This window comes from Eschrichtius robustus, chromosome 8 (assembly GCF_028021215.1).
Source record: "Eschrichtius robustus isolate mEscRob2 chromosome 8, mEscRob2.pri, whole genome shotgun sequence".
NCBI classification, from domain to species: Eukaryota; Metazoa; Chordata; class Mammalia; order Artiodactyla; family Eschrichtiidae; genus Eschrichtius; species Eschrichtius robustus.
Window position 1 is genome coordinate 64,815,367 of NC_090831.1, and position 24,290 is coordinate 64,839,656.

At 37.4% G+C, this 24,290-nt stretch overlaps 1 protein-coding gene across 1 annotated transcript in view; it reads left to right on the forward strand.

Annotated features, from left to right (window-relative positions):
* THSD7A (thrombospondin type 1 domain containing 7A) overlaps positions 1-24,290 on the forward strand; it is a 268,023-nt gene that overhangs the window by 42,284 nt on the left and 201,449 nt on the right. Inside the window, exons 3-4 of the mRNA XM_068549806.1 lie at positions 9,753-10,001; positions 13,018-13,199. Of these exons, the coding sequence (XP_068405907.1) occupies positions 9,753-10,001; positions 13,018-13,199 (431 nt within the window). The remainder of the gene's footprint in view (positions 1-9,752; positions 10,002-13,017; positions 13,200-24,290) is intronic.

The following is a 24,290-nucleotide window of genomic DNA, read 5'->3' on the forward strand; positions in this document are numbered from 1 at the left end:
TTTCACAATGTTGATTCTTCCAATCCAAGAACATGGTATATCTCTCCATCTTTTTGTGTCATCTTTAATTTCTTTCATCAGTGTCTTATAATTTTCTGAATACAGGTCTTTTGTCTCCTTAGGTAAGTTTATTCCTAGGTATTTTATTCTTTTTGTTGCAGTGGTAACTGGGAGTGTTTTGTTAATTTCACTTTCAGATTTTTCATCATTAGTGTATAGGAATGCAAGAGATTTCTGTGCATTAATTTTGTATCCTGCTACTTTACCAAATTCATTGATTAGCTCTAGTAGTTTTCTGGTGGCATCTTTAGGATTCTCTATGTATGGTATCATGTCATCTGCAAACAGTGACAGTTTTACTTCTTCTCTTCTGATTTAGATTCCTTTTATTTCTTTTTCGTCTTTGATTGCTGTGGCTAAAACTTCCAAAACTATGTAGAATAATAGTGGTGAGAATGGGCAACCTTGTCTTGTTCCTGATCTTAGTGGAAATGGTTTCAGTTTTTCACCATTGAGGATGATGTTGGCTGTGGGTTTGTCATATATGGCCTCTGTTATGTTGAGGTAACTTCCCTCTATGCCTACTTTCTGCAGGGCTTTTATCATAAATGGGTGTTGAATTTTGTCGAAAGCTTTCTCTGCATCTATTGAGATGATCGTATGGTTTTTCTCCTTCAGTTTGTTAATATGGTGTATCACACTGATTGATTTGTGTATATTGAAGAATCCTTGCATTCCTGGGATAAACCCCACTTGATCATGGTGTATGATCCTTTTAATGTGCTGCTGGATTCTGTTTACTAGTATTTTGTTGAGGATTTTTGCATCTATATTCATCAGTGATATTGGTCTGTAATTTTCTTTTTTTGTAGTGTCTTTGTCTGGTTTTGGTATCAGGGTGATGGTGGCCTCGTAGAATGAGTTTGGGAGTGTTCCTCCCTCTGCTATATTTTGGAAGAGTTTGAGAAGGATAGGTGTTAGCTCTTCTCTAAATGTTTGATAGAATTCGCCTGTGAAGCCAGCTGGTCCTGGGCTTTTGTTTGTTGGAAGAGTTTTAATCACAGTTTCAATTTCAGTGCTTATGATTGGTCTGTTCATATTTTCTATTTCCTCCTGGTTCAGTCTCGGCAGGTTGTGCATTTCTAAGAATATGTCCATTTCTTCCAGGTTGTCCATTTTATTGGCATATATTTGCTTGCAGGAATCTCTCATGATCCTTTGTATTTCTGCAGTGTCAGTTGTTACTTCTCCTTTTTCATTCCTAATTCTATTGATTTGAGTTTTCTCCCTTTTTTTCTTGATGAGTCTGACTAATGGTTTATCAATTTTGTTTATCTTCTCAAAGAACCAGCTTTTAGTTTTATTGATCTTTGCTATCGTTTCCTTCATCTCTTTTTCATTTATTTCTGATCTGATCTTTATGATTTATTTCCTCCTGCTAACTTTGGGGTTTTTTTGTTCTTCTTTCTCTAATTGCTTTAGGTGTAAGGTTAGGTTGTTTATTTGAGATGTTTCTTGCTCCTTAAGGTAGGATTGTATTGCTGTAAAATTCCCTCTTAGAACTAGTTTTGCTGCATCCCATAGGTTTTGGGTCGTCATGTTTTCATTGTCATTTGTTTCTAGGTATTTTTTGATTTCCTCTTTGATTTCTTCAATGATCTCTTGGTTATTTAGTAGTGTATTGTTTAGCCTCCATGTGTTTGTATTTTTTACAGATATTTTCCTGTAATTGATATCTAGTCTCATAGCGTTGTGATCAGAAAAGATACTTGATATGATTTCAATTTTCTTAAATTTACCAAGGCTTCATTTGTGACCCAAGATATGATCTGTCCTGGAGACTGTTCCATGAGCACTTGAGAAGAAAGTGTATTCTGTTGTTTTTGGATGGAATGTCCTATAAATATCAATTAAGTCTATCTTGTTTAATGTATCATTTAAAGCTTGTGTTTCCTTAATTATTTTCATTTTGGATGCTCTGTCCATTGGTGAAAGTGGGGTGTTAATGTCCCCTACTATGATTGTGTTACTGTCAATTTCCCCTTTTATGGCTGTTAGTATTTGCCTTATGTAGTGAGGTGCTCCTATGTTGGGTGCATAAATATTTACAATTGTTATATCTTCTTCTTGGATTGATCCCTTGATCATTATGTAGTGTGCTTCTTTGTCTCTTGTAATCGTCTTTGTTTTAAAGTCTATTTTGTCTGATATGAGAATTGCTACTCCAGCTTTCTTTTGATTTCCATTTGCACGGAATATCTTTCTCCATCCCCTCCCTTTCAGTCTGTATGTGTCCCTAGGTCTGATGTGGGTCTCTTGTAGACAGCATATATACAAGTCTTGTTTTTGTATCCATTCAGCCAGTCTATGTCTTTTGGTTGGAGCATTTAATCCATTTACATTTAAGGTAATTATCGCTATATATGTTCCTATTACCATTTTCTTAATTGTTTTGTGTTTGTTATTGTAGGTCTTTTCCTTCTCTTGTATTTCCTGCCTAGTGAAGTTCCTTTAACATTTGTTGTAAAGCTGGTTTGGTGGTGCTGAGTTCTCTTTGCTTTTGCTTGTTTGTAAAGGTTTTAATTTCTCCATCAAATCTGAGTGAGATCCTTGCTGGGTAGAGTAATCTTGGTTATAGGTTTTTCTCCTTCATCACTTTAAATATGTCCTGCTACTCCCTTCTGGCTTGCTGAGTTTCTGCTGAAAGATCAGCTGTTAACCTTATGGGGATTCCCTTGTGTGTTATTTGTTGTTTTTCCCTTGCTGCTTTTAATATGTTTTCTTTGTGTTTAATTTTTGATTGTTTGATTAATATGTGTCTTGGCATGTTTCTCCTTGGTTTTATCCTATATGGGAGTCTCTGTGCTTCTGGGACTTGATTAACTATTTCGTTTCCCACATTAGGGACGTTTTCAACTGTAATCTGTTCAAATATTTTCTTAGTCCCTTTCTTTTTCTCTTCTTCTCCTGGGACCCATGTAATTCGAATGTTGGTGCCTTTAGATGTTGTCCCAGAGGTCTCTGAGACTGTCCTCAATTCTTTTCATTCTTTTTCCTTTATGCTGCTCTGTGGTAGTTATTTCCACTATTTTATCTTCCAGGTCACTCATCTGTTCTTCTGCCTCAGTTATTCTGCTATTGATCCCTTCTAGAGAATTTTTAATTTCATTTATTGTATTGTTCATCATTGTTTGTTTGCTCTTTAGTTCTTCGAGGTCCTTGTTAAACATTTCTTGTATTTTCTGCATTCTATTTCCAAGATTTTGGATCATATTTACTATCATTATTCTGAATTCTTTTTCAGGTAGACTGCCTATTTCCTCTTCATTTGTTAGGTCTGGTGGGTTTTTACCTTACTCCTTCATCTGCTGCGTGTTTCTGTGTCTTCTCATTTTGCTTAACTTACTGTGTTTGGGGTCTCCTTTTCGCAGGCTGCTGGTTCGTAGTTCCCGTTGTTTTTGGTGTCTGCCCCCAGTGGCTAAGGTTAATTCACTGGGTTGTGTAGGCTTCCTGGTGGAGGGGACTGGTGCCTGTGTTCTGGTGGATGAGGCTGGATCTTGTCTTTCTGGTGGGCAGGACCATGTCTGGTGGTGTATTTTAGGCTGTCTGTGACCTTATTGTGAGTTTAGGCAGCCTCTCTGCTAATGGGTGGGGTTGTGTTCCTGTCTTGCTAGTTGTTTGGCATAGGGTGTCCAGCACTGTAGCTTGCTGGTTTTTGAGTAGAGCTGGGTCTTAGCGTTGAGATGGAGATCTCTGGGAGATTTTCGCCATTTGATATTACATGGAGCTGGGAAGTCTCTGGTGGACCAGTGTCCTGAACTTGGCTCTCCCTCCTCAGAGGCACAGCCCTGACCCCTGGCTGGAGCACCAAGAGCCTTTCATCCACACGACTCAGAATAAAAAGGAGAAAAAAAAAAAGAAAAAGATAAAATACAATAAAATAAAATGAAATAAAAAACATAGTTATTAAAATAAAAAATAAAAAATAATTATCAAAAAAAAATTTTTAACTAATAAAAAAAAAGAAAGAAGAGAGCAAGCAAACCAAAAAACAAATCCACCAATGATAACAAGCGCTAAAAACTATACTAAAAAAAAGAAGAAAAAAAAAAAACGGACAGACAGAACCATAGGACAAATGGTAAAAGCAAAGCTATAGAGACAAAATCACACACAGCAGCATACGCATACACACTCAGAAAAAGGGAAAAATATATATATATCGTTGCTCCCAAAGTCCACCTCCTCAATTTGGGATGATTTGTTGTCTATTCAGGTATTCCACAGATGCAGGGTACATCAAGTTGATTGTGGAGATTTAATCCGCTGCTCCTAGGCTGCTGGGAGAGATTTCCCTTTCTCTTCTTTGTTTGTACAGCTCCCAGGGTTCAGCTTTGGATTTGGACCTGCCTCTGCGTGTAGGTTGCCTGAGGGTGTCTGTTCTTCGCTCAGACAGGTCGGGGTTAAAGGAGCAGCTGATTAGGGGGCTCTGGCTCCCTCAGGCCGGGGGGAGGGAGGGGTACTGATGCGGGGCGAGCCTGCGGCGGCAGAGGCTGGCGTGACGTTGCAGCAGCCTGAGGCGTGCCGTGCGTCCTCCCGGGGAAGTTGTCCCTGGATCATGGGAGCCTGGCAGTGGCGGGCTGCACCGGCTCCTGGCAGGGGAGGTGTGGAGATTGACCTGTGCTCGCACACAGGCTTCTTGGTGGCGGCAGCAGCAGCCTTAGCGTCTCATGCCCGTCTCTGGGGTCCGCACTGATAGCCATGGCTCGCGCCTGTCTCTGGAGCTCCTTTAAGCGGCGCTCTTAATCCCCTCTCCTCGCGCACCAGGGAACAAAGAGGCAAGAAAAAGTCTCTTGTCTCTTCAGCAGCTCCAGACCTTTTCCCGGACTCCCTCCCGGCTAGCTGTGGTGCACTAGCCCTCTTCAGGCTGTGTTCACGCCGCCAACCCCAGTCCTCTCCCTGGGATCCGACAGAAGCCCGAGCCTCAGCTCCCAGCCCCCGCCCGCCCCGGCGGGTGAGCAGACAAGCCTCTCGGGCTGGTGAGTGCAGTTCGGCGCCGAGCCTCTTTGCGGGAATCTCTCCACTTTGCCCTCTGCGCCCCTGTGGCTGTGCTCTCCTCCGTGGCTCTGAAGATTCCCCCCTCTGCCACCCGCAGTCTCCGCCCGCGAAGGGGCTTCCTAGTGTGTGGAAACCTTTCCTCCTTCACAGCTCCCTCCCACTGGTGCAGGTCCCGTCCCTATTCTTTTGTCTCTGCTGTTTCTTTTTTCTTTTACCCTACCCAGGTATGTGGGGAGTTTCTTGCCTTTTGGGAGGTCTGAGGTCTTCTGCCAGCGTTCAGTAGGTGTTCTGTAGGAGTTGTTCCACACGTAGATGTATTTCTGATGTATTTGTGGAGAGGAAGGTGATCTCCACGTCTTACTCTTCTGCCATCTTGAAGTTCCTGCTCTCCACTTTTTCATTTTTTTTTAGCCTGATTCCTCCGTGTCTGATACAAGGTGATTAAGTAATATCTGCTTTTGTCTCAAAGCCAAACTTTTGTTCTATCAGTCTTAGCCGTCTCGGCTATCCTGAATATACCACATAAATGAAAAGGAAACTGTCACAGTGACCGTCACATCTTCTACCAGGCTGCCCTTGCAGAAGCGTAGCCTATGCCTTTGACGTCCAGAGAGGCATGTTCTCAGGAAAACCATAATGAACCAAAATGGATAGTTCCCCTAAGCTGTCTAGTGTCAACTTTTTGCATGGGCAGAATAAAGGAGAAAATGGTTGAGGATGGCAGCTGAATAATTTAGTAAGCATGGGTGATTTGGTGATCCTATTTAGTCTCACTAACAATTACAAAATGAAATTAATATGCATCACAGTGTTCATGAACCTACGAAAGTCCGCTGTAAGGCCATGTGTGAATTATTCAGGCCTAAAATGAGCCCCATGAGCCCTCAGCTACTCCTGTGGCCTTGGCTTTGAACTCTGTTATGCTCATGATTTTTAAAAGTATACAAGCCATCCAGAACTTTCAACTAAACCCTGATCCTTAATTCTGGATCTGTCTACTAGACATTTCTGCGTGTTGGATATGTCCTGGATGTGTCCATATCAAATGAAGATAATAATGTTGAACTCAGTTATCAACTGCCAGAAACTTGCTTTTTATTCCATGTTCTCCATTTCGAAGAACTGCAGGGATGCTCACCAGATTGCCAAAGCTAGAAACTTCCAAGTTATTTAATGACTCCTTCCTCTCTTTTAACCCCTTCAACTATCCATCAGGTTGTATAGTTTTTAACTCCCCTTTTTATAGTTTGTAACCCCTTTTAATTTCTACTGCCATTGCCTTTGTTCACACTTTGATAAGCCTCATAAGCAGAAAGATCTAGTTAGAATCCTAGTTCTGCTACTTTATCTAGACTTAAGTGAGACATTTAGATTCCATTTCCTAATCTTAAAAAAAAGAAAAAAGATGGATCTCCATCTTACAGAATAGTTTTAAGGATTACATGAGATACTCTAAGTAAAACTTAATACAGTGCATGGCTCACAGTAGACATGCAATGATGATTAATCTCATGTTCATAATCATACCTCACTCAGCTTGAGCAGTGTCTGGCACATAGTAAGCGCTCAATATATATTTACTATAAATATTAATGTTGTAATCATCATCATCATCATCATAGTTAGCCTGCTTCTCATCTTATACCCTGTTGTTCTGTCCTGCACCCTACTATTGGAATTTACATAAAATACAAATATCATGTCCTTTATGCTCCACAACTTTGAGTGGTTCTCTCACACACAGAAGGTGCTTTTCTGGATCTACATAACTGCTCTTGATCGGACCTAGGCTTCAATTCCACTCTTATTTCCACTGCTCAACAAAAACTCCTTACACTGAGGCCAAGGAAAAATCTATGTTTTCCCCCACCCACCAACAAACAAAGAAAAGACTTTTATTTCATATTTCCATTGATTACCTTCACTCAATATGAAAACTTCGTAGTAATGTACTACTTCATATAGCCTTCTGTGCCTCCCCAAGCAGAATTATATGCTTCCAATTTAATTACTATAATCTTGTCTTTGTACTTCTAAAGCCCAATATGTAGAGTTACTTGATTCACATTTGCTGAAATAATGGTATTGGAAAATTAAAGGAAAAACAAACTATAGATAGATAAATAGGTAGGTATGTTATATACATCACATATATTAAAAACTATATAATCATATAACTTAATACTGTTCTCATGTTTATGCTGCTGATTTCTCATATGTAGGACCTGTATTAAAAATTGTTAACATTATCAGGAAAATGTATTTGTTTTGACTTTTCCATAATTACTAAGTCCTCCTTAGAGCAAGTAGCACATTTGCAAAGTGCTAGGGTGGTACAAATCCTGGGGCTGTGAAATAGTGAAACTATTGGCTTCACAATGTGCCAGTAACCTTGGCACTGACCTCAGCTACAGCAGTTGCTCTAACAAACTGAGATTTACAGTCAGTTTAAACTGTGAGAAGCAGTAGGGCAGAGTGATTAAGAAAATGGGCTCTGATTTTAGAAAATCCAAGTTCAAATTTCAGTTCCCTACTTACACATTCCTATATGATCTTAAACACATTCCCTAACCTTTCAGAGACTTCTTCCCTGTAAAATGGAAATGATAATGGTACCCACATAAAAGAATTATTGGGAGCATTAAATGAGGTAATATGAATTAAGTTTTAAACTTAGGCTGTGCAGACTTTCAGATAGACAAGACACACAAGACTGCCGTCTGGCCTCAGTCTACTTAGAAAGATAAAGAACTTGTCATCATTGTAGCAACGGTCATTCCTCATCTGGTGGTAATTCCTCTAGAAATCCATGCAGCACAGTTCAGATGGAAGAAGATAATTCTACATCCGACAAGTCCAAGAGTTGCCTTGGCTTAAAAGTCTCAGGCCCCACAGGTGCTGATATCTCTTGAAGTGATCCCATAGTCATAGCCTGCAAAGTCCACACAAAAAACAAGCCCTATTCCAAGAACTGACACATTCAGGCAAGCCCAAAGCTGTGGCTGCCTACCAGGTAGTTTTAGTTTCTCCAGAGCAAATGGAATTTATCAAAATTGATCATTGTATCATAAATAATATTATCTAGTAACATAGCTGATATTTCAGCTTTCATCAGGTTACCAGGTAACTGTAACTGGAGGTATTTAACTGATGGTCAAATTCTCCACAAAAGATTAAAAGGGATTGTTAATTCTCTGCCTCTACATAGAATACGGACTTGATAAGTAACACCTAGAGGGTAACATATGCGTATATGTATATGAATACAATCTCATGTAGGATTAGAAATGTATCTAAGAGGAAATTAAACATGGAGAGTTTTGTAAGAAAGGAGTTATAGAGGTCATCATTTGGTCATTATTTTGCCTGGTTTTCATGGATAAACTCACAAGTGTTAGAGTGAAAACTTGTTCATCACAGAGAAAGTTTTGTTCTAAGGTTAGTGTTGTACCTAATGCATCATTAACACTCAATATATGACATTTGAGTAAAACTGGGATTCTGGTCCTCTCTGCTGTTATAAGAAGAACAGAGCTGACTTACAGGGCCCTTTTACTGCCCCTCTCAGATGATTCTCCTGCCCAGACCTCTCAGCTCAGACAAATTGACTTTGACGTATTGAGCTCTAATTGTCTCCTAGGAATGCAATTTTTGTACACGTGCCAGTAGAATTAGAAAGATTGTATGTGAGTTGTTATATTAAAATGGACCTGCCTCTCTGTATGGTTGATTATCATAGTTAAATATAGCACCTGAATGATGAGACAGAATTATCAGTGAACTCTCCCATTGGAACAGATGCCCTATCGTGGCAACATGCCTCCTGTGTCTTGTAAACGTGAGCTACTAGTTACTGAGAATGGGCAAGAGTTCAACTAAGAATCAACGCAAGGCCATCCAATTCCAGGAAAACCCCTCAAAGTGCATATGCCTGTAGTTGATGACATCTGTAACATGATCTTCATCTTCGTATGTAGACATTACAATTTAGAATTCAACATCCCTCTAATTCAAGGAGGATTAGATAGATAAGAATTTGAACATAAATACTTCATTGATGAATTAGAGATCTATTTAGAGGATATCTCTACAGTAATATAGCTTAAATAGATTTATATTTCTAATGCTTATGATGTATTTAATTAATATACTCATATGTATACCTTACATTAAAGTATGAACTGGAAAAGTTGATGTATTTGAATAAGCATACATTGTAATTGACAGCTAAAGTTTCAACCAGTATTAAAAATAATGTTAAGCATAAATTAAATTACTTTTTCTGTTCAGTATTGTATTAGTTACCCAGGCATGTTTATTTAAATCACTAAACAGAATGGAAATTATCATATGTTAACAGTTCTTGGTTCCTCATTTCCTAAATTAAAACAAATCTGGAATGAGTAAAATGAACAATATGGTAAACTTAATTTCAGCTAATTTTGCATAATCCCTTTATTTTCTATTTCCTATGAATGGTTTAACAACTCTTACAAAATAGGAGGAAATGCAAATGTTAGCTTTGAGTCTAACAGCTTTTACACATCGTAAATGTTGATATATTTTTAATGAAATTGGAATTGTACCTCCAAGTAGAAATAAAAATGTCCAAGCTGATTTCACTCTGGAGTGTAGAAGACAAAGTTCATGCCTGCCTATGAGTCTGTGATGAGAATATTAATGCTCTTTTGCAGCTTTTGCCAACAAGAGAAGCTGCCGCTGACCTTCCAGGCCTGTGTGATCACCAAAGAGTGCCAGGTGTCAGAGTGGTCTGAGTGGAGCCCCTGCTCAAAAACGTGCCATGATATGGCATCCCCTAAAGGCACCCGTGTGAGGACGCGGCTCATCAGGCAGTTTCCTATTGGCAGTGAGAAGGAGTGTCCAGAACTTGAGGAAAAAGAACCCTGTGTGTCTCAAGGAGATGGAGTTGCCCCCTGTGCCATGTGAGTAAATTAAAGATGGTGGCATCTGCTGCCCTGTCTGCCCAAACTGCATGTTCCTTTAGCAGTTTGATTTCAACCGGGCAGTATGTTGAGAAATAGAGATTTTTACAAATTCTAAGTAGAAAAATATCTCTCTACAAACACTATCCTATAAAAAATACTGGTTTTACAGGATAAAAGTGTCTTTAACAAGCTGTATTTCCCAGTCTCCATGAAAGTTAGATTTTTAACGGCAATTCCCTGCTTGTGTATTTTCTATAACAGGGATTGGCAAGCTTTTTCCGTAAAGGAGAAGATAGTGAATATGTTAGCCTTTACAAGCCACATGTGTCTCTGTCACGCTTCAGCTCTGCCATTGGAGCTGTAGGTAATATGTAAACAAATGAGTGTGGATATGTTCCAATAAAATTTACTTATAAGAACAGGGGACAGGTTGGATTTGGCCATAGTTTGTCATCTAGTCTATAAGGTAAAATAAAGTTTCAAAATACAGGTTCCTATTGCTTACTGAGCAAGTCCTATTAAAATTCAGTAGTGTATATAACAATTCCTATTGAATAGTGTAAAATGCTACATCAAAATAATGAGACTTTAAGCTCCTTCAGGACAAAGACTGCTTATGAACCTTGGGAGTGGGGCTTGTTTGTTTTTTAATTGCTTGCATGTCATAGGACCAGGCACAGAGTAAGTGCCCAATAAATGCGCATTGAATTCAGATGAAATAAGACTAATTTTGAAATATTTGGCAGTATAACTATATTCTTTTTATCCTTAAAAAATAGCATCTCTAAGACATTACTGTGAATTATCTTGGTGATAAAGATATTTCAGCTTAGTTTGAATATAGAATATTTATGAAACAACTTACAGAATCTTAGTTTCTCAGTAGATATGCACAAGCTTCACTGAAAGGTTCCCTGGAATATTTCAGATATTTAGAGAACATGCAGACAGCTTGAACTTCATGACACAGTGAGGAGGAAAATTACTACTATTATTGCTCCTCCTCCTCCTCCTCCCATTTCTAACAGTAATAATAATAATAACAAAGAATAGTAATGATTCATACAGGATCTTCAATTATGCAGCACTTTGGAATCATCCCTTCTCTGATATAAACAAGTGACGGAACGCTCTGGAGAGTTTTCTTAACTACTCCGCCTGTCCTGCTGACTTGTGTGTTCCCCTCTACGTAACAGTTTCAGGGAAGTTGCCAGGTTCTCTAATCAGAGTGTTTTGTCTCCTACAACTTTCTTCCATTTTTGTCCCAAGCTAAGTGTTTTATTCTTTATCCTCTCAAATATTCAAATGCCATTAACTATTAATTAAAATAAATCTCTATTCTGAATCTTTCTTCTAACCCTTTATGGACGGTAGCATCTTTTTAGAATGTGTAATCAATTGACATTACTAAAAATTTGTTCCTCTCACAGGACTCCTTAGGATGACCTAAATTGGGACTCCATTCTATAAAAAAAAACAAAATTTTCATTTTAGCTCCCCTAATGAATGACTTGTTTGGTTTTACTTTCCTTCACTGTCTCTCCTCCCAAGGCATCAAGTATCCATGTTTTTAGAATTGACCTGAATGCTGCACTTCTTTTATAAATGTATGTCAAGAGTGTTGTTCCTTGATGCCCCAGTCCTGCACCTCTACTAAGCCATGAATCCCCACTTATAAAACCTAAAAAACGAGCATGAAGTTCAGCTTTACTGTCATGAAACTTTACCATTGACAAAGCAAAGCCTCTAGATGAGACATCCTAGAGCCCACTTAACCTTTCTGTCTAACTGAGGTGAACATTAGCACACCCATTTGTACCTATGTTGGCTGTTAATCTGATTCCTAAGGAGGCATCTTGGTTAAAGTGAAACAAAGTGCTACATGAGCCATTTTCTTTGTGCTTTTAGAATATCCATTTTCCTTGAGGTGGAGAAATGCCATCACTTTCTATCTTCAGTGGCATCGGGAAATGGTTCCCTGTCTATCTCCTTAAAGCATGTGTTGGGCTGACAATCCCCTGACATTTTTTTCACATCATAATCTTTATTGGAGCTTTAATTTAGAATCACAGATCATCTTTCCTGTGTTCCACTGGTTAGAAACGTCAGCTCTTTTCATCATTCATCAGCACTCGTCAGGGATGCTCAGTGCTACAGGAAAAAAAAAAAAAACAACTCTTATTCTCAACAGTAAAGAGAAAACTCTGAATTATGTTACATTTTTATTACTAACACACAATTATAATTTTGATCCAGTATGAAGCAGCAATTTTCATGCATTCTGTTAGAGACAAAACAAATGTTTGGGTTCATCATCATTTAGAATGTGTTCCATTCTCAGATTCAACCTTCCTTTGTTTATAAGCATCGAGAAAGGGCAAGCCTGAGTTCAGCTTAATTGAACATAAAATTTCATGTTTTCAGCATTATGCTCTCGTTTCATAAAATATTTATAAGTAACTTCCAGTAGTTGCGATTAAAACTGGATCATCTTAAATTTAACACCTCTTTAAATGGAGCGGGGTGAGGATGTAGAAGAAGGGATTGAAACTGAACCTGTACCTTAGATACAGTCTAAGATTAATTCAAGAGGAAAGTATTTTTCAGATTAATCTTTTTTTTTAAAATAAATTTTTATTTATTTTGTTTATTTTATTTTTGTCTGTGTTGGGTCTTCGTTTCTGTGCGAGGGCTTTCTCTAGTTGCGGCAAGCGGGGGCCCCTCTTCATCGCGGTGCGCGGGCCTCTCACTGTCGCGGCCTCTCTTGTTGCGGAGCACAGGCTCCAGACGCGCAGGCTCAGTAGTTGTGGCCCACGGGCCTAGTTGCTCCGCGGCATGTGGGATCTTCCCAGACCGGGGCTCGAACCCGTGTTCCCTGCATTGGCAGGCAGATTCTCAACCACTGCGCCACCAGGGAAGCCCCAGATTAATCTTTCTGAGGAACAAAAAATAGGAGTGGAGAAAAGTTTTATCCAGTAAACAGGTTGCCACTGCCATCATTTTCTTTATCTAGGTATGGCTGGAGGACTACAGAGTGGACCGAGTGCCGTGTGGACCCTCTGCTCAGTCAGCAGGACAAGAGGCGGGGCAACCAGACGGCCCTCTGCGGAGGAGGGGTCCAGACCCGAGAGGTGTACTGTGTGCAGGCCAACGAGGACCTCCTCTCACACTTAAACACCCACAAGGACAAAGAAGGTAAACTGTTTTCTTTTCCAGTACTCAACTGTGGAGACCAAGAGTGGGATCATCCTGCAGGGGTATATATGTAGCCGTTTGGGGCAGGAAGAGTCATATTTCTGTTCACATTATGACTGATATTGACTATGGTGAACAATAGTCTAAATTATGGTTGTAAAAATAATTAATACAGTTCCATCTTTGGTCCATTCTGATTTATTGACAAACCTCTCTTTAGTAGGAGTAATTAATTATAAAAATAGAATAAAGATGTATCTCGTAAGGATACATATAGAAAGCAAGTATGTGTTCCAAAGCCCAAATTTTCTTTTCTTCATATAAGAAGAAGTAAAACGTGCTTGTAAAAAGAACATCTTATTTTGCTGTTTATAATGGGGTTGAAAAAATAAGTTAATTATGGTATTGAGTGAAAATTTCAATTTGAATTTAAAAGAAATAAATACAGGATAAAACTACAGGAAAATGTCTTCAACCCAAAGGCATGACTTCTTTTTTTTTTAATTTTTAAATTTAATTTTATTTATTTTTTTATACAGCAGGTTCTTATTAGTCATCCATTTTATACACATCAGTGTATACATGTCAATCCCAATCGCCCAATTCAGCACACCACCACCGCCACCACACCGCCGCTTTCCCCCCTTGGTGTCCATGCGTTTGTTCTCTACATCTGTGTCTCAACTTCTGCCCTGTCTCAACTCTAAAATTCTAATCATTATTGGATCAAGTTTATATTCAATTAGTAGCCCTTTAGTCCATACAAATATGAGACTTTTCAAGCAATGCTGTAAGCAGACCCTCTTACATTTCACTACCTGAGGGATTGCAGGACTTCCATCACTAATACATTCAACATATATTGATTAGTTGCCAGGAGAGTTCCAAAAATTGTGTATGGTGGTGAGGATAAAAATATCAATACAAACTTCATGTCAGGAAAATGCTCATGGTCATCTTGAGGGCACACGAACAGCCCAATAGTTATAATGCAGTATGATATGCATTATAATTGAGTTTTAGAATAACCATAGGGAGATCATAGAAAGAGGAACCTTCACAAAGGAGGTGGAACTTGAGCTGAGTTATGACACATACACTTCATACAGTTAAGTGGGTCAGGAATGCAAGAGGGAGTTTATTCTAGGCAGAGGGAACAGCATGTATTAAAGATCAAAATAAAAGAAATATTCAGAGAAGGAATCTGACAAAGAATAATCAAAAAAACAGAAAGAAGGGAAAGAACCAAGAGAAATGGGCATTTCACAAAACAAAAGAAGAGATGGCTCCTTTGCCTCCCCAAAAAAAGGAGTGGCACCAGTGAACAGTAATTCTTAGGAAATAAGGACTAAAGTTTTACATTTGCAACTTGAAAATTTTAATTGTTTTGTATCCACTAGCTTTACACAGCATGTCAGCTCATTTAGGAATCTAGCCTAGGGATACATTTTACTACTAACGTATCTTGAGGTTTTAAGGAAATACCATAAAGCATGCAATGTTAGTGCATTAATATTGTCCTGGCCACTTTAATGGCTACATTTTTAACACCCTTAGGTGGATTTATTATAGCAGTCCTTTCAGAGTAGTATAATTTCACTGCTAGAGGTAGATCAGATTTTAGTTTCTGAATGTCAGTTATATCCTGTAGGTTATTGCTTTCAAAAAGATCCTTCAGAATTCTGAATTGCAACAGGACATTTTAAAAAATCATTTTGTCATAGAATTCCCCTTCTACTGCTGTCAAAGCACTGCAGAGCAACAAAAGTAAAAGTCACAGAAAAAAGGGAAAACACAAAGAATATTATTATTAAGATGTATCTGTTGGACTAAAGCAAATACCAAAGCAGAGATTAATAGACATGGAAGTAGTCAATTCACCTAAAATTAATATTTAATCATGTAAGTATGTAACATGAATAACTTAGGAATTTGTGTCCTTTCATGTCAAATACCAAGAATATTAATAAACCTCTTATAGTCTTTGCAAAAACAGCTGATTCTTGCTAAAAGTTGCAGCTTTTTTTTCTCAGAACTTAGACTGTGTGAGTTCCCCCTAGAAGTACTTAACATTGCCCAACAGGAAACTTGTTTAATACACCAGCATCCCAAGGGTGACGTGTAAAGACTGTAAATATGTGTGAATGGAGAACAATTAGACTGTGGGCTGTGAAGATTGTTCACAGTCTGTCTTCTTAAACAAATATGAAAGAATGAAAGCTGTTTTATAAAAACAGGGAAACCTCTCAAAATAACTTCCTCATTCAATCCTAATTAGAAGGTACTGATCTCAAGAAATCCTGACTGTGTAACCATGAACAACAACCTACTCTAAGAGCAATTCATATTGCACTTAATTTGAAGAACAAGGACTACACTGTTGTTTTTGTAGATTCACACTATGTGTCCTATAAATGTCGTTTTCACACATAAGCAAACGATTAAAAATACCTTAATTCAAAATAAAATACTTTAGCTCAAAAATAAAATTCCTTGATACAAAAAATACTGTAAACAAGTGATATGAAATTCACATAAATTTCCTTTATTATCTTCGTACATCATATTACACAGAAGAATGATAATGACCACCTTAGCACAAAGGCAGGGTCACATTAAATCACTTTATTCACTGGCGTATTTACTACTGTTAAGTGACTCACCCCACACGAGGCCCTAAAAATTCTTTTCCTTGGAGCTAATATATTTAATTTGCAGAAAATTGAAATATTTATTATTAAAGTACTCACAAAGTGTAAAGTATGTTATTCAAAACTTGAAATGAGTTGAATTATCAGAATACTTATTAAGTTGGCAATGGCATCTATAGACAATAGGAAAAATATATCTACTTGATATTGAAGAGTATCCACATTTTATTCTTGGAATTCTCCCAATTCTTACACAATATTCAGGTGATCAAAATTTCCATAATCACTTCTTTAGAAGAAAGGCTTGACAAGTTCTGTACTGAGAAGATTTAGTAGTAAAATCTTTGACAGTTTCTGTCATCTGGCTATTCAGAATTCCAGTAGGCTTGAAGAATATCCAACTTACTCTGGCATGAAATCTATCCTTCTCAGGATATGACAGGACGAGGCCTTGCCCACGGGGAGGTTATCAGTGTAAGTCCTAGAAAGCTGATGAAAATGTTGCTGATCATTAGATGCATGAACGCGAATTGACTTTTTTAAGAGTTCGAAGTGAATTGAAAGTATATTTTAGCTATAGCAATTCAAGAAATTCTTCCATTTGATACAGATTGAACATGTTTTTAAATGAGGGGCATCAAAGGTATTGGTTATAAAGCACCATAAAACTTACTGCAATTTATATTATAGGAAATTTTAGAACATTCTTTTATAGAAAATGTATCAAATAATCCACACCGAAATCTGGATAAGGTCTGTGGGATTTGAGGTTATTAAGAAAGACAGCCTGGATAATGAGCCTGTATGATGACACAGAATGAGATAAACCAGCAGAAAGGTTTGGAGAATCAATAGAAAGATGGATTGAGGGAAGGATGATTGTACTATGAATGGTAGACAGAAGGATGAATAAAGAGCTCATGTTTTCCCATCTGCAAAGAAATAAGAATAAAATAGTCACCATCCCTAAATGAAATGCAAATTCTTTATAATTGTAGTCTTCTTCTACAGTTTCCACAGACTAGCCCACTTCAGTCAACACTATTATGGAAAAAAAAAAAAGGCTATGCTTATGGTGCTGTTTCCCTGTTATTTCAGAAAGTAAATATCAGAGAGTACATCGAAGTGTAGTGCTGCATCTTTCCTATCCATCACTTTTGAAATAATAGGTGCGTGAGACTATTTTGCATAACATTTCAATCAGAAATGTGTATCCGGATTCTCTATACATTCCCTGATATAATTCTTAAACCTTCTAGGAAGGATAGTAATTTACTTTTACTTTCTATTTTGCTAGAAATAGATTGAAGCTGTCCCATGAAATAGAAATGATTTCGTGTTTCTTGTCTTTCTAGAACATGATTATATAGATATAAATTATAGAAAAACATAAAAAGATTTTTAAATTTACTGACTTTAAAATGTCACTAGGGGACTTCCCTGGTGGTGCAGCGGTTAAGAATCTGCCTGCCAATGCAGGGGACACGGGTTTGAGCCCTGGTCAAGGAAGATCCCACATGCTGCGGAGCAACTAAGCCCATGCACCACAACTACTGGGCCTGTGCTGTAGAGGCCGTGAGCCACAACTACTGAGCCCGTGTGCTACACCTACTGAAGCCTGTGCGCTCCAGAGCCCGTGCTCCACAACAAAGAGAAGCCACTGCAAGGAGAAGCCCGCGCACTGTAACAAAGAGTAGCCCCCGCTCACCACAACTAGAGAAGGCCCGCACGCAGCAACACAGACCCAATGCAGCCAAATTAATTAATTAATTAATTAATTAGTTATTTAAAATGTCACTAGGATAATACCATAATTATATAAGCATGTATAAAGTTTGGTTATGAACACTTTTGTTGTGGTAAATTAATGAAGGTATAAACACTTTTCATAATTTATCATTATATTTTTAAACACACCACTTTGTGCTCTCTTAATCTTCCCACGGTAAATGAAGAAGGAACTAAATCACATAACGGCTACTTTTGGGAAACATAGCCTACACTGGTGCAGTGGGTTGTAAAAATCTCTGTGATATAATTATAGAATAACTAAAACATTCCTATGTCTTAAATCCTAAATCCCTGAAGGAATCAAACCTTCCTCGGAAATCAGTCCTCTGGATATTTTGTGGAAGAGAAGGGCTGTTTCCCTAGGAAATTTCTCTGTGATCAGTGGATTACAAAATGGAAGGTGAGATGCCAAGAGGTTTCAGCCATTGGGATGGAAGCTAATAAAAACTTACATTCTGAGAATTAGATTAAGCTGGTCATTGGTCTACCCCAGAGGTAACTTACAATTTTTAGTAGAGGAAGAGCTTACTAATGACATGTCAGGAAGTATTCAACCAAAAAGGCAATCAAAGAAAAATATAATGAGGCAGCTCGGAAGTTGTGTAAACATGATAACAATGCTTACAGTACCTTTGACTTAGTCAATGTTTAATGAACATTTGTTGTTTGACATGTTTACTCTCCCCTTTGTAAAATAGTACAATTTCCTTTTGAATTTGTCTGAAAATTATCTCTTCAGCGTTTCAGGTACACTTAAACATCCTCTATTTCAGCTAGGGGCTATATCCACACACACCATTCTTCACCCCTGAATAATTCACTATTCACACCTCTGACTTTGAATAGAGGACACATGATCTAGTTGTTAGATCAAATGATGAGAGTCAAAATGTATATACTTTGTGTCAGGTTGGCCACTCATTTAAGAGAATAGTTTTATATGTCTATTTTCCTCTTTCTAATTATATAGATATCTTTTGAATTTTCATCTTAAGACTACTTTCAAGAGAACCCCAGACAGATAATCAGGAAATCTGTTTTTCATTTCTGCTTGACCTTATATCTTGATGCACATTACGTAACTTTATTTACCTAAAAATGTCTATTTAATTGCACTTACGCTACATTTCCAGCAACATGGCAGACTAGAATAGCTGAAAATCATTCTTTACAAAATACCTAGACAGGGCTTCCTGCCCTGTCTGCCTGCCAATGCAGGGGACACGGGTTCGAGCCCTGGTCTGGGAGGATCCCACATGCCGCGGAGCAACTGGTCCCGTGAGCCACAATTGCTGAGCCTGCGCGTCTGGAGCCTGTGCTCCGCAACAAGAGAGGCCGCGACAATGAGAGCCCCATGCCCCACGATGAAGAGTGGCCCCCGCTTGCCACAACTAGAGAAAGCCCTTGCACAGAAACGAAGACCCAACACAGCCATAAATAAATAAATAAATAAATAAATAAAATTAAAAAAAAAAAACAAAACCCTAGACATTCAGGATACAATATTGTTTTAAATACTTTTAAGAGCAGAACTGAGGTCTTGATTAACTAAACAATCTCCCAAAGCAAACCATGAAGGCTGAGATGATGCTTTCTGTGGTTGCCCTTGGGTAGGGATGGTACAGAACAAGGGTTTACATTATGGGGACTTGAGGGCATGACATAAACTTGTACTCAGAGAAAGAGAGTACAAGCAGAAATACTGCATTACTTCATCAGCCTCAAAGGGTTATAGCATCAATGATTGAGTGAGCAGAGAAATTCAACTTACCTATAGAGGGAGATAACAAGGAAGCAGATCAGCTTCAGCCTTAAATCAGGGCAAAAACAAACCTCTCCTAAAAATTCCATCTGTGGGCCTGTACTCATATGAGTTGAAGTTTCAAATGTATGGTACTTCCATAAGTCCAAAGACCACAAAGCTGAAAATTAATATAAGAAATGGTGTCAGGCAGTGGTATTAGCAAGGTGCCTGACATAGCAAAAGCAAAAACTCTAAAGAGGGGAATACCGTAACTAAGCTGCAGGATTTTGCCAGATAAACTGCACCATTCAAATTTGTGAACTACATGAGGAAAAATTATTCATTGTAAACAGGATTTAAAATGCCTAACAAACAGTAAAATTAGACTTGCAAATATTAGACTAAATATTAGATTTGCAAATATTAGACTTGGAAATATTAGAAAAAGCAGATACAAACTATAAAATACATATGCTAAAACCTATTTACGATGTAAAGGAAAAATTAGAACATTAAATATAATGTCACAATTAAAAAGACCAGATTTAAAAAAAAAGAAAAAGAAAAGAAACAAAAGTTCTAGAACTGAAAAATAATTTAACTGGAAATAAACAAATGGGTAGATTATACAGATTGAGATAAACAATTATCAGTAAACTAAAGACAAATGTAAGCAGATTATTCAAAATGCAACACTGAAAACAGAAGTTGAGAGTGAAAGCAAGGATAACAGTCATGAAGAACTAAACAAGAAGGTTCAGAGTGAGAGAATCAAGAGAAAAGATGAGAGAATTGTCTAGAATTGATGAAAGACAAGATATACAGGATCAAGAAAATTTGCAAGCAGGATAATAATATATGTACACTTTATATACAATGTAGTGAATTCTCAGCTCATCAACTCCAAAGACATATTAAAAGGAACAGAGAGAAGGAGAAAATTAATTACAAAAGAATTAACAAATTAGCAGTGAAATTCTCAACAGCTACAGAAGATCAATATAATAAAAATAATATATTGAAAGTACTGAAAGGAAAATAACCGTCAACTTAAAATTATTTATCCAGCTACCTATCTTTGAAAACTATGGGCAAAATTAAGACAAAAGTGAAAGGATTAATAAACCCTCCTGAAAGTACTGCTAAATGATGCTTAGAAAGAAGGAAATTGAACCCAGAAAGAGAAGAATTCAAGATGTGCAAAGAGTTTGGTAAGCATCTGGGTAATCTAAATAAGTATAAATATGTGTGAAGCAACAACAATAATTTTCATGATTAAAACACTGTAAATTAGCTAATGACCACCAATGATATATGACAGGAGGAAATAATAAGGAGAATATTGTTTGGGAAAGCGTAGAGATATTGAACACCCTTATATATTACTAAGTTATTATGCCTGTTAAAAAATTAAGAATAATTATTAACACAAAAATACATTATATATATACACACTTTTCTAAAAGGGATTAAATAAAAATCAGTCAATTCAATAAAAGTACTGAACAAGAGAAAAAAAATCATTGTTTTCTTAGAGACGATCTAATTAATACCAAATAAAAAAGACTAAAAATCTAGAAATATGGGGCTTCCCCGGTGGCGCAGTGGTTGAGAATCTGCCTGCCAATGCAGGGCACACGGGTTCGAGCCCTGGTCTGGGAAGATCCCACATGCCGCAGAGCAACTAGGCCCGTGAGCCACAACTACTGAGCCTGCGCGTCTGGAGCCTGTGCTCCGCGACAAGAGAGGCCGTGACAGTGAGAGGCCCGCGCACCGCGATGAAGAGTGGCCCCCACTTGCCGCAACTAGAGAAAGCCCTCGCACAGAAACGAAGACCCAACACAGCCAAAAATAAATGGATAAATAAATAAATAATAAAAATAAGGAATTCCTTTAAAAAAAAAAATCTAGAAATATGACTTTTCAAATGTCAGAGTTAAAGGTTATTACAGAAAGTCATTTCGTTTTTGTTATTATTATAAGACCAACCAACTGTATTATAAGTTTTTTGCCGTGATCAAACTAAGAGTGTGGATTACTCAGTCCAAACATTTACCACTGCTGGAAAATACCTGAACAGATCACACGTTGTATTTCCCAGGCAGTAATGCCATCTTTATATACAAAGTGCAGCTGAAAATTTTATTTTAACAAGAGAAAAACCATGAGATTGATTTAAGTTATATATGTGTGCAGTGTCAAAACTATCTAGAAGATTGAATGGTTGGATTGATTAAATAGCATTTGATAGAAAATTTTACTGGATAATCAAAAATGCCCAGAATTTTCTCCAGTATTTTTAGAGTGAAGTATAATCTTCACACACATAAAACTCAATAAAAATTATGTTGCTAACTTGATATTGTTCAGTGAAACATGAGAATGACTAAACTTTTAAAACTGAAGGAAACATCTGAAAATTCATGAGTATTTCAAACCTATCTCCCTTTGTATCATTCTCATTTTTTTCCCAGTTTGCTAATGGGAAAGGTGAATGACACTGGTTTGATTACTTAGACAAAGGTAATAATGACAAAGGAATTATTACCCAGAGAAGATAATAAAAATTCATTATGTATGTTGGTGCCTTTGACAAAGTCATAGATGGTGTGCTGTTAAATATGTGAGTGATATTAAGCTAGAAAGGATAAAACATACTAGATAATAATTTTGTGATGCAAAAAATATTAATAGGCTAGACACATTGACATTTCTCCAACAATATGAAGTCTAATGAAATACTTACAACAAATACCTACACTTAAGACCCAAATGCCCACTCTAAAAGGAAATGATACCATAATGATGATGATGATGATGATGATATGATGACAGTGAGAGTATTGATTGTGTTTATTAAGGCACTATGTTAATTATTTGGTTGCTGTGAAGTTTAAGTGTTTAATGTGGGGAAGGAACAGATGGCATCGATTGCTTAATATTATTATTTTTTATTAAAGTAGAGTTGATTTACAATGTTGTTTTAGTTTCAGCTGTACAGCAAAGTGACTCAGTTATATATATATAACTGAATGATATATATATATGATTATATATTCTTTTTCAGATTATTTTCCATTATTATCTATTATAAGATATTGAATATAGTTCCCTGTGCTATACAGTATGACCTTGTTGTTTACCTATTTTTTAAAATTTTTATTGGGAGTATAGTTGATTTACAATGTTGTGTTAGTTTCAGGTGTACAGTAAAGTGAATCAGTTATACACATATCCACTCTTTTTCAGATTCTTTTCCCATATAGGTCATTACAGAGTACTGAGTAGAGTACCCTGTGCTATACAGTGGGTCCTTATTATTTATCTATTTTATGTATAGTCATGTCTATATGTCAATCCCAATCTCCCAGTTTATCCCTCCCCTCCCCTTCCCCCCAGTAACCATAAGTTTGTTTTCTACATCTGTGACTCTATTTCTGTTTTGTAAATAAGTTCATATGTATCATTTTTTTTTTTAGATTCCACATATAAGTGGTATCATATGATATTTGTCTTTCTTTGTCTGACTTCACTCAGTATGACAATCTCTAGGTCCATCCATGTTGCTGCAAATGGCATTATTTTGTGTTTTTTTATGGCTGAGTAATATTCCATTGTGTGTGTGTGTGTGTGTGTGTGTGTATCGCATCTTCTTTATTCGCTTGTCTGTCGATGGACATTTAGCTTGCTTCCATGTCTTGGTTATTGTAAATAGTGCTGCAGTGAACATTGGGGTGCATGCATCTTTTAAAATTAGAGTTTTGTCAGGATATATGTCCAGGAGTGGGATTGCGGGATCATATGGTAACTGTTTTAGTTTTTTAAGGAACCTCCATGCTGTTCTCCATAGTGGCTGCACTAATTTACATGCCTACCAACAATGTAGAAGGGTTCCCTTTTTTCTAAACCCTCTCCAGCATCTGTTATTTGTAGACTTTTTGATGATGGCCTTTCTAACCAGTGTGAGGTGGTATCTCATTGTAGTTTTGATTTGCATTTCTCTAATAATTAGCGATGTTGAGCATCTTTTTATGTGTCAGTGGGTTAATGTTAAACTCATTCTGTGTCTGTTCTCCCGTGTTACTTTTCTGAACATCGATCACAAGCTGATCAATGAAGTGTTAAAATTTGGATATCTCACTTGATATTCCTTCATTCACTCAGTACATACTGAGCAACTGTTAGGTTGCACCACTGATTAAGATGTTGAATATAGAATGTTTTAAAAAGCAGACTTGATCCCTGTCAGGGAGCTTAGAACCTACCTTATATAACCGAACCTCAAATAACCTCGTATTAAGGCTTTGTTTACTGGAGGTTCAGGGTTGCCCCTTCACAAGGCTAACATGGAGAGACTTCTACAGACATGCCAGTTTGGGGCTCTTCAGTTAAAATCTGAAAATATACTACAACCATGGTCCATCCTTAACAAAGAACCTTTACCCTTATTCACTGGGTATATCATTTTTCTGGAAATCACATATTTTCAAAATGTAGTTTAAAAATCACCTGTATGCTTTAAGAAAATGCAAAAATCCCTGGATGTTATCCACTGGGATTGTGATTCTGTAGGTCTGAAATGGGTGCAGGAATCTCTGTTTTTTTTATATGCACCGTGGTGATTATAATTAGGAGATGATTTTACCGTAAAGCTCATGATGGTCCTTTTAAAAGGCCCTTTCCAAAGCTTTGGGAGAGACTGGGATAGGGAAAGGGAAATCCATTTTTCCTTCTTTTTGAGGCCCAAGGCTTATGTAATCTATGCATTGAAAAAAAAGAAAAAAAAAAGCTAAATTCCAAATACAAAATCAGTAAGATCTCTGTCAGGGTTTCAGAAGGGTCCTGTGCATGTGAAGCGCCCTGACCTTAAGCCTCATGGGTTTCTTAATGAATCTGTCCCAAATT